Source organism: Pongo abelii, chromosome 8 (assembly GCF_028885655.2).
Source record: "Pongo abelii isolate AG06213 chromosome 8, NHGRI_mPonAbe1-v2.0_pri, whole genome shotgun sequence".
In the NCBI taxonomy this organism is placed as follows: Eukaryota; Metazoa; Chordata; class Mammalia; order Primates; family Hominidae; genus Pongo; species Pongo abelii.
Window position 1 is genome coordinate 52,363,005 of NC_071993.2, and position 10,938 is coordinate 52,373,942.

Genomic DNA, 10,938 nt, shown 5'->3' on the forward strand with positions numbered 1-10,938 from the left:
TGGACTACCAAAAATCAGAAAGCCACTATAAAACCCAATGAAGTATCTGATGTTCTGAATGGGGAAAGTTTAGAGTGAGGGTTGACATTTCACATTAGCATGTTGTTTAACAACTTTTCACAAGCCGACCCTAACTTTCAGGAAGTGAAATGAAAATGGCAGAATTTATCTGAAGATCCACAATCTAGAAATGGAACCACTGCTCTTTTGACAGGTGCCATCTCAGTGGCATCACTGGAAAGTCCAGAATGCCTGACACATTAGGAAATCCGATGCCTGACACATTAGGAAATCCAGTTTGTCTGTTTTCTCCTTTTGTTACATGTGCCTTTGGTGTCATATCCAAGAAATCACCACCAAATCCAATACCATGAAGCTTTTCCCCATCTTTTCTTCTAGAAGTTTTATAGTTTTAGGTCTTATGTTTAGGTCTTTGATCCATTTTGATTTAATATAGAGTGTAAAGTAAGGGTTCCACTTCATTCTTTTGCATGTGAACATCCCATTTTCTTATTAACTTTTGTTGAAACACTGTCCTTCCTCATTGAATGGTCTTGGCACCTGTGTTGAAAGTTATTTGATCATGTATATGAGGATTTGTTTCTGGACTGTCTACTCATTGGTCTATGTGTCTGTTTTATGCCAGTATCACATTGTTTTTATTACTGTAATTTACTGACTTTTAATGTTATAGTTGTTGTTTTTCGTTGACACATAACTCTGTCCTGCCCTAACGCACAGCTAATCTTGGAAATTTGCATTGCAGCCATCCCTACTCACTCAGCTCGAGTTCAGCCTTCAGTGCTGGTTCTCATGTCGCTGCTCTTCTGAAACTGCTATTGCTGTGGTCACTGACAGTCTCCATAATTTCAAATCCATTGGATGCCTCCATATCTTTATCTTACTTGATTTTTGTGTCCTTCATTCTTGAAATAGTTTTTTTTTACATTCTAGGCTATTACATTGTTATAAATTTTTACTTTTGTTTTAATCTTTTTTTAACCTCAGTTTTTGTTTGTTTGTTTTTTGTGAGATGGAGTCTCACTCTGTCTCCCAGGCTGGAGTGCAGTGGCACAATCTCGGCTCACTGCAAGCTCCACCTCCCAGGTTCACGCCATTCTCCTGCCTCAGCCTCCTGAGCAGCTGGGACTACAGGTGCCTGCCACCACGCCCGGCTAATTTTTTGTATTTTTAGTAGAAACGGGGTTTCACTGTGTTAGCCAGGATGGTCTCCATCTCCTGACCTCGGGATCCGCCCACCTCAGCCTCCCAAAGTGCTGGGATTACAGGCATGAGCCACCGTGCCCGGCCTTAACCTCAGTTTTCTTCTGGCCTTTTTTTTTTTTTTAACCAGCCCTCTGCTTGTCCCCAGATATATGCTTTTTTTGTTTGATTTCATTTAGATTTGAAGTATCAGCTGCTAGCTGCAGTACAGCTGTGTAACTTGCTTCCATTTTTCTCTCACCGTAATAACTATCATTTTGAATTATCTAGAAGAGTCTGTATACATTTTGATACAAGTTTCATTTAATTGACTTCCTAGATTCCTCCATTGGTCCTCTATTCTTTTCACTATAAGGTTTCCCTTGGAAACTGTATTCATTATTATAGTTTTAGCCATTGATTTTAGGCAGACGAGTGCCAGCCTTGCGTCTGGAACACTAATTTATTACTTTTTGCTGCCTTTCTGTTGGGTCAGTTTTTGTAGATCCTGTTAGATGTTAGATAAAATTTGAGACTAGGAAATGGCAAACAAGTGAATTACCTCAAGTACCTTTCATCTTGTTCTGAAAAGCAACTCTTCCCATCAATATGATTTTATGGGTTTTTTTCTTTATTCATCTGTTCAGTACACATTTGAGAGAAGGCTTCAGAGAGGAGTTGATAATTGATGATGTCTTACAGGATAAGTCACATTCTACTGGGTTGACAAGGTAGAGTTTATTTTAGAAGAGATTGCAGATGTGGAAGGACTTGGTACATCCTTCAGGGTAGGTATGACATGGTAAATTACAGTGTCTCTGGATAGTTAGAAAGGCATTATATTGACATAATAATACCTTAAATGCCAGTCTAAGGAATTTAGATTTTTCCTGTTTATAGTGGGGAATCAATATGTTTAGTGATGGTTCCTAGCGCACAGTAGTTGACTAGTAGTTTTCTCTGAATGGTAAAAGGATGTATGGAAGCTGCTCTCATAGAGTACTGCACTTATATTTTTGTGCTGCCTCATTACTGTCACTAATGTATTCTCTGTCTCTACACATTCGCAAGAGTTTTTTTTTTTTTAGACAGAGTCTCGCCCTGTTGCCTGGTTAGGCTGAAGGGCAGTGGCACGATCTCGGCTCACTGCAACCTCTTCCTCCCGGGTTGAAGTGATTCTTCTGCTTCAGCCTCCTGAGTAGCTGGGACTACAGGTACATGCTACCATGCCCAGCTAATTTTTGTATTTTTAGTAGAGACGGAGTTTTGCCATGTTGGCCTGACTGGTCTTGAACTGACCTCAGGTGATTCGCCCACCTTGGCCTCCCAAAGTGCTAGGATTACAAGTGTGAGCCACTGCGCCCAGCCTCACAAGAGTTCTTGAATGAAAAAAGTATGGAGAATATCAAGTTAAGCATCCCCTAAGAAAAGAAAAAAATGAAAATGTGACTACAGTGAATTAAATTATCATCAGAAATTCTTCCACCATTGTATATATGCCTTTCTTTGGTGTCCTGTGCAAGTGCAAGTAAGTATCTTTTAAAAAATATTTTAAATAATGGAATTACTCCCTCACCTTTGTGAGATGTTCTTGGTATCTCTAAGTGCACTTGAGAAAGAAAACGTTTATTAACTGAGTTGGTACCCAGGCACCATTAGGAGTCACTCAGTTGTTTCAAATTTTGTTTCTAGTTTTGGCAAGATCTGGGAGTGTATTTTAGACTGGTAATAAAGAAGATTTAATTTTGCTGGGCTTGTGTACAAATTACCTAATCTCTGTTGTGACAAAAAAAAAAGACATAGAACCAATTAATTGTAAATCCAATTTTTTGAACCCTTTAAGAAATTTCAGACTTTCAGCTGCCAAATAAATACCAAGCTTAGGCCTCCTAACCTTTTTCAGTAGTGGAGAAAAGATCCCAGCACCATTGACACTACCAGTTTTTCCTCACTCCTTCCACTTGTTCTTGCATTCTTTCTTTGCCTCTTCTTAGCCTTTGTGTGACACCAAGCACATGTGTATTTGTACTGTTACTTTATCAACTATGGGTAGGAACTTTGAGCCTCTCTGCTTATGACTGGGGTTTGTTGGCATTTTGATCAGTTCTAAAAGACATTTCACTTAGTAATTAAAGAAATTGATTTGGCCTGGCGTGGTGGCTCATGCCTGTAATCCCAGCACTTTGGAAGGCTGAGATGGGCGGATCATGAGGTCAGGAGTTCAAGACCAGACCAGACTGACCAAGATGGTGAAACCCCGTCTCTACTAAAAATACAAAAAAAAAAGCTGGGCGTGGTGGCGTGCGCCCATAGTCCCAGCTACTGGGGAGGCTGAGGCAGAAGAATCACTTGAACCCGAGATGCAGAGCTTGCAGTGAGCCAGGATCGTGCCACTGCACTGCAGCCTGGGCGACAGAGCAAAACTCTGTCTCAAAAAAAAAAAAAATTGATTTAATTCTTTCTTATATAATAACAGATGTGTTCTTATTTTTAAGGTAAAAACTCAAGTTGATACAGTAATACAGAATTCAGTAAATATTTTTGGAAAACTAGTAGTACTGTGAAATTGAGCTGTGTACTGTGTTAGTTACTATTATTAATATGACATTTTATGTAATTATAACATGCTTAAAACTTTCAGAGTGCTTTTTACATATATGGACTGAATTGACCTTAAAGTGCTTATTAACCTAGAGAGAAAAATATATGTTCTATTATGTTAAAAATGAACATATTGAAGTTTTGAAAGAATAAATGACTTGCTCATGGTTTGATGAACTTACTGTCTGTGGTATAATAGGACTAAAAGGCATGTTTCATGATACTCTGGTACTCCTTTTTGGTGTGAACAAACAATATTTGTATTGCAATCATGTTCTCAGAGGTTTCATGAAATATGATTTTGAAGCAGACATTTTTCTTTATTCTCTGTCAAAATTTGGTGTACTTTATATAAACTGATTACCATTAGAAATAATCAGGAAGTGGTGTGTATAAAAAATTCTAAAAATATAAATTCTAATCAGTGGAAACCTACCACATCTTTTTTTTTCAATGATTTTATTTTATTTTTATTTTTATTTTTTATTTTATTATTATTATGCTTTAAGTTTTAGGGTACATCTGCACAATCTGCAGGTTAGTTACATATGTATACATGTGCCATGCTGGTGTGCTGCACCCATTAACTCGTCATTTAGCATTAGGTGTATCTCCTAAAGCTATCCCTCCCCCCTCCCCCCACCCCACAACAGTCCCCAGAGTGTGATGTTCCCCTTCCTGTGTCCATGTGTTCTCATTGTTCAGTTCCCACCTATGAGTGAGAATATGCGGTGTTTGGAAACCTGCCACATCTTAAAAGAAATAGTTCCACTGCAACTTGACCTGTAGATTTTATAAGTAATTTTAGATATAAAAATAGCACAAATTAATTTTTATGGCATAGATATTTACTTTGATAGGACTATGTTTTGTGTTTTGCTTAATAATATTTCATGTTTAGGATTTTATGCCTGTGTTAATCAAGGTGTCCTTTCTCTAAACAGGAGAATGTACTACTCATCACCTCCCACCTGTGAAAGCCCCTCTTCAGACAAAGAAGAAAACAACAAATCATTGTTTTCTTTGTGGAAAGAAAACAGGACTGGCTAGTAGCTACGAATGCAGGCAGGTTGGCGAGCTGGAGAAGCTCAGATGCTTTCTCTCTGATAACCCAGCTTGGGGATTATGCAAAATAAAATATTTAAATTGCTTGTTTATAACATCATTAAGATGATGTTCAAATAGCTATCTTCAGTTGAACTTCGAATTGGCTGAAGTAAAGAACAAGTAGATAGCTCATGGGTTTCCAAAAGACAAAAACAGATCCTTCCTTGTCCTTTAAGTTAGGAGATTTAAATCAATCTGAGAGTGTACCTTTTTTGTCTTATGATGAACCTGCTTGGATTTTGTTTGAGTGGTACCTTGGAAGAACCCCTCCCTGAATATTCTATTAAAAATTTAATTAAAAAATTAAAAGTTAATATAAAATAGATGAATAATATATTTCCAAAAAGTATGACCTTTTTCTTACTGTAATTATTTATTTCATTAGTATTGATTGATATCCTCCAAGGATGTTATGTCATATTATCTTGGATGTCTGCCCTTAGATTGAGGCTAGGCTTGAATTAAAATAACTGCTGCTGCAGCCTTTTTTTTTTTTCCAGTACTGTAATCATAGCTCACTGGAGCCTTGATGTCTTGGGCTCAAGCGATCCCCCTGCCTCAGCCTCCCTAATAGTGAGGACTATAAGCATGTGGCATCATACCTGGTTAATTTTTTAAATTTTTTGTAGAGACAGATCTCACTATATTGCCTAGGCTGGTCTCAAACTCCTGGCCTCAAGTGATCTTCTCACCTTTGCCTCCCAAAGTGCTGGAATTTCAGGTGTGAGCTGCCACCACACCCATCCCAATGTATTCAGTTCAAATGAAAACAACCTATTTTGCTACTAGAAATATTTTTAAAAATCCTTTCATGGCATAGTTAGGTTTTACTATTTTAATTTTATCATGAGACAGAATTCCTCAGAAATTCAGAATTATTTTAGGTTTACTAGGTATAAGAGAAACGATGGGCATATTTATCGGCTTTTTGCAATTTTACTACTGATAGAGTTCTATACCCTGTTTCATTCTTTTTTTTTTTTTTTTTTTTGCTTTTTGCTTTTTGAGATTGAGTCTCTCTCTGTCACCAGGCTGGAGTGCAGTGGCACGATCTTGGCTCACTACAACCTCCACCTCCTGGGTTCAAGCGATTCTCCTGCCTCAGCCTCCCAAGTAGCTGGACTATAGATGCACACAACCACACCCAGCTAATTTTTGTATTTTTAATAGAGATGAGTTTTCATCATGTTGGCCTGGATGGCCTCGAGATCCACCCACCTCGGCTTCCCAAAGTGCTGGGATTACAGGCTTGAGCCACCGCGCCTGGTCTACCCTGTTTCAGTCAATAATGACTTCTTTATCATAAATTGTCATATTCATAGACAATTAACTTGTTCTTTTTGGGGGTATTTATACTTGTTTACGAATGGAAGGGAAATGTCAGCAGTGAAATTGCTAAAAAGAACCAAAAGGCCCCTGTTGGACTACCTGAAGTCAAGCTCCTGTCTCCCAGACAGATGAGCCTTTCATAGAAATACAACTATTCATGTAAACTTTTTTTGTGCTTTAGATGTGGAAACAACTTCTGTGCATCTCATCGTTATGCAGAAACTCATGGCTGTACCTATGATTACAAGAGTGCAGGGAGGAGATACTTGCACGAGGCAAATCCTGTGGTTAACGCACCAAAGCTTCCAAAAATCTAACTCTTCCTCTACATCTTACTGTTCTGCCCAGGAATCATATTATAATGACAGAAGAAATATTGTTTAGACCATTATTTTTGTTCGACTCCAAAAGATTTGCCAAATAACAAAAGCATACAATGCATACTGTTGGAGAACAAGAATGCTACTGTATTTTACATCTTTATTTCTTGGTGAAACAAAAGTTTTAAAAGTAGTTTTAAAAACTTTACACTGGAATGATTTAGCTTTGTTATTGCATGTCTTGTGTTAAGTGTTTTGTATATGATATTGCAGTTTTACTAGGCAAATCTTCAAAAGATGCACTTGAGGAAACGAAATATTTCCTAAATAACCAGCCTTCCACATTGTACAGAATGAGCAGTCATGTAATGAATGGCTCTACTCAAATTGACCATATGGGTTTTTTCTTTTTCTTTCTTTTATTCTTCTCTTTCTTTCTTTTTTTTTTTTTTCCAGAGGTGGGATGGGTGGAGATTTTTTAAAAATCCCATGTGTGAAAGTTTACTGGCTTTATTAGCAAGTTCCTTTTTACTTCAAGCTACTTTTTATAAAAAAGAACATTTTTCCAGTGTGGTTTTTAACAGATAATATATTTCTTCCACATTCAGATTAGCATTCAGACATGAATCCATTCTATAAAACACATCGTGTTCATGATAGTGTATATTTTACTACTTTTTGAATGTTAATTTTAAAATAGAAGATGTCCTGCTTGCCATTAAATATAGAAGCCAACTTTTTACCTTTTGAAAAATGGCTACATTTAAAACAAAACCTCACAGCTTGGTTTTTCTTATTTGTTGAGTGCTATTACCAGGAGAAATTCAAATAAATATTTAATTTCATTATGAGTTTTATTATTTATTTATAATAGTTTTTCTTTTATAAATAATTTTTCTTTTATAAAACCATTTAATTAAATGAGTGATTTATTTTACGTGGATAAAATAACTATCAGTATGAAAATATTCTTTTAGGAGATTAAGGACCCTGTTCCCCAGGTGTAACCAGAAACCACTAAGGCATTTGGGAGGCCACTTGCTGTATAGAAGCTCAGTTCAGACTGATGCTGAACCCTGGTAAACAACTAGCACCTAACCCAGGTAGACTCTGCAGCCCTGGGGTAGCAGACTCTGCTAAGAGTACCAGAAGGCTAAGTTAGGAGCTGTGAGGGGCCCCTTCCTCTACTAAAGGTTGAATGAACTGGAGAGCTCACTGCCCCTGCTCCTGTAAGAAATGAAATGTTGATGGAGACAGATGCCTTCAGACAAAGAGGGCAGTACATTCATAAGAGGGAATGGCTAACATTTAGCAGAGGAGCTATGCAAATGGGGGTTGAAGGCATGCTTTTTAAGAAGGCTGGATATAAGTAGATGAAAAATACTTTCATCTGTGTTATGAATAATTCAGTATTTCCTCCCATATCAAGAAAACACATGTTTTAGACACTTAAAATATAAGAACTGCCTTACAGAGTTAGACTGCTGAGAAATGGACCATAGCATATTTATTCTGCAAAGAAATATGAATGCTTAGGGCCTACTTGATGTAGTGTACTATGCTTTTTAAACCAAGACTATAAGTAGAAGTAAGTCTCATTCTAAATTTTACTGAAGATTGTGGTGAAGGTTAAGTCTTTTTACTAGTTTTCAATAACTGACAGCTGAACTATTTTAATTCAACAAGTTATATCATTATATTGAGGGGCATTTCTTTATGCTTTAAATTCTTACACAGACACATTCCAAATTTTAGAGACATTGTATCTGTCTTTACATTTCCAGTAATTAGCAGAGTAGATTGCATGTAGGTACTGGTTAAACATTATTTGAATAAATTGATGAATTGGACAAACTTAACCTTTTTTTTTTTTTTTTTTTTTTGAGATGGAGTCTTGCTCTGTCATCCAGGCTGGGTGCAGTGGTGCAATCTCGGCTCACTGCAATCTCTACCTCCTGGGTTCATGCGATTCTTCTGCCACAGCCTCCCGAGTAGCTGGGATTACAGGTGCCCACCACCATGCCTGGCTAATTTTTGTATTTTTAGTAGAGACGGGGTTTCATCATGTGAGCCAGGCCAGTCTTGAACTCCTCACCTCAAGTGATCTGCCCACCTCGGCCTCCCAAAGTGCTGGGATTATAGCCGTGAGCCACTGCACCTGGCCCATGATTTTTTTAAAAAGGCATTTATATTGTTTTATTTAGCTAAGCCCATTTTATGTAACAAAGTTCAGTTTCTGGATTTTTTAAAAACAGCATTTAGTTTTAACAGCACTAAAAGTTTTAAATTTTTAACTTTTGGCTATGTGGAATATTTTCAGGTTATATTTAATGTAATCTAAAAAGGGACATCCAAATACTCAGGTGTCCTTAAAATCCTATCAGTGTCCGTGTAACTTGTGGAGACAATTATTTTTTAAAAGACAGGAATTCATTTTCTCATATATGTTTAATGTGATTTTTCTTTTTTTTTTTTTTTTTTAGACGGAGTCTCACTCTGTTGCCTGGCTGGAGTACAGTGGCGTGATCTCAGCTCACTGCAACCTCTGCCTCTGGTTCAAGTGATTCTCCTGCCCCAGCCTCCTGAGTAGCTAGGACTATGGGTGCGCGCCACCACGCCCAGCTAATTTTTATGTTTTTGGTAGAGACGGGGTCTCACCATGTTGGCCAGGATGGTCTCAATCTCTTGACCCCGTGATCTACCAGCCTCAGCCTCCCAAAGTGCTGGGATTACAGGCATGAGCCACCGTGCCCGGCCTATGTTTAATATGTTTTTAAGCCATCAAGACGAATACTCAAATTTTGCATCTAGTCATGTTTTTCAAAGTGTAAGCCGTCTACCACTCCTGGAACGCGAGATAATTTTAGGTATTACATGGGTGAACATTTGTAATAATTATATATTTTAATGTATTGGAAAATGTAAGTATAAGCAGCTTAAGTTGAAAATAATGTAAAATAAATTGATTTAGGTTAAAAATGTTGGTTTAAAATTGGCAAGGATTAATATAGCAAAAATCATAAAAATAAAGCAATGAAATTTAAGGAATGAAGGCATGATATTTTAAGTTTTCTTTGAAAATTAAGTTAAAATTTTGAAATGGTTGATGAAACTAATATACATAGCTTTAGAAAAACTAAGGGTTAAAAAGTAAAATTTTATCATCGACACCCCCCTCCAATTTCTTCTAATAATCAATTTTGGTTTTTCTAGTTGTTACCATCATAATACTAGCCAGTATATTTTAGACATTATTTTATTCTACTCTACTATTAAAAGTGAGGAATTAGCTTAACACCACATTACCTCAATACTTCCCAATTTTTGTCAGTGTATTAGTCTTTTCAGGCTGCCATAACAAAGTACCATAACCTACAGAAATTTTTCTCACAGTTCTATAAGCTAGAAGTCTCAGATCAAGGTCCAACAGGGTCAGTTTCTGGTGAGGGCTCTCTTCCTGGCCTGCAGACAGCTGCCTTCTTGCTTTCTCCTCACATGGCCTTTGTTCAATGTGTACACACAAAGTGGGTTGTGGGTGGGAGAAGAGCATGAGTGCTATCTGGTGTCTCTTCTTATAAGGACACTAGTCTTGTCAGATCAGGGCCCCACCCTTATTACTTAATTTAATCTTAATTACTGTCTTACTCCAATATAGCCACACTGGGGGTTAGGGCTTCAAAATGGGAATTTTGAAGTGGGGGGCACATGCATTCAATCTGTAACATACTGTCCGTGGCCTGCCAAAATCTATGTTCTTGTCACATGCACATATATTCCCTTCCATCCCAACCACACTAAAAGTCTTAACTTGTTTAAGTATCACCTCTAAAGTCTAAAATCCAAAGCCTAATTTAAGCATAAATCAGGTATGGCCGAGACTTTTGGTACCATTCATTCTGAGGCAAAATTCCCCTCCAGCTGTGAACCTGTGAAACCAGACAATGTGCTCTTCTAAAACACAATGATGGGACGGGCATAGGAAAGACATGCCATCTCAGAAAGGAGAAACGAAAGAAAAAAAGGATGACAAGTCCCAAGCAAGTCCCCAAACCTGGCAAGGCAAATCCCATTAGGTCTTAAGGCTCTAAAATTATTCTTTTTGGTTTGATGCTATGCCCTCCAGGCCCACTTGGGTGGCACTGTCACCCTTATGGCACTGGGCCTCAGCCTTGTCCCTGAGGCATTGGGCAGTGGGATCCTGGCCTCCCCTGAGTGAAAAGGCCCCACCCTTTGAAATGGAGGAGGAACTATCCCTGCTTCTTAGGCCTGTGGTGAGAATGGCAGGCTGTGGTTCACAGACAATATTTGAATCACTTTTGGGGCCATTCTTCACTTTTTAAAAGGATAGCTCATGCTCACAGCCAGATAGCTCTGTTGT

The 10,938-nt window shown here is 37.8% G+C and overlaps 1 protein-coding gene across 12 annotated transcripts in view; it reads left to right on the plus strand.

Annotated features, from left to right (window-relative positions):
• Window positions 1-7,411, plus strand: part of ZFAND4 (zinc finger AN1-type containing 4) — a 65,206-nt gene extending 57,795 nt beyond the window's left edge. For all 12 annotated transcript variants that reach the window (XM_002820682.4, XM_002820681.4, XM_009245345.4 and 9 more), the window contains 2 exons: window positions 4,749-4,869; window positions 6,422-7,411. In XM_002820682.4, the coding sequence (XP_002820728.2) occupies window positions 4,749-4,869; window positions 6,422-6,557 (257 nt within the window). In that variant the 3' untranslated portion in view covers window positions 6,558-7,411. The remainder of the gene's footprint in view (window positions 1-4,748; window positions 4,870-6,421) is intronic.
• The last annotated feature ends 3,527 nt before the right edge of the window (window positions 7,412-10,938 follow it).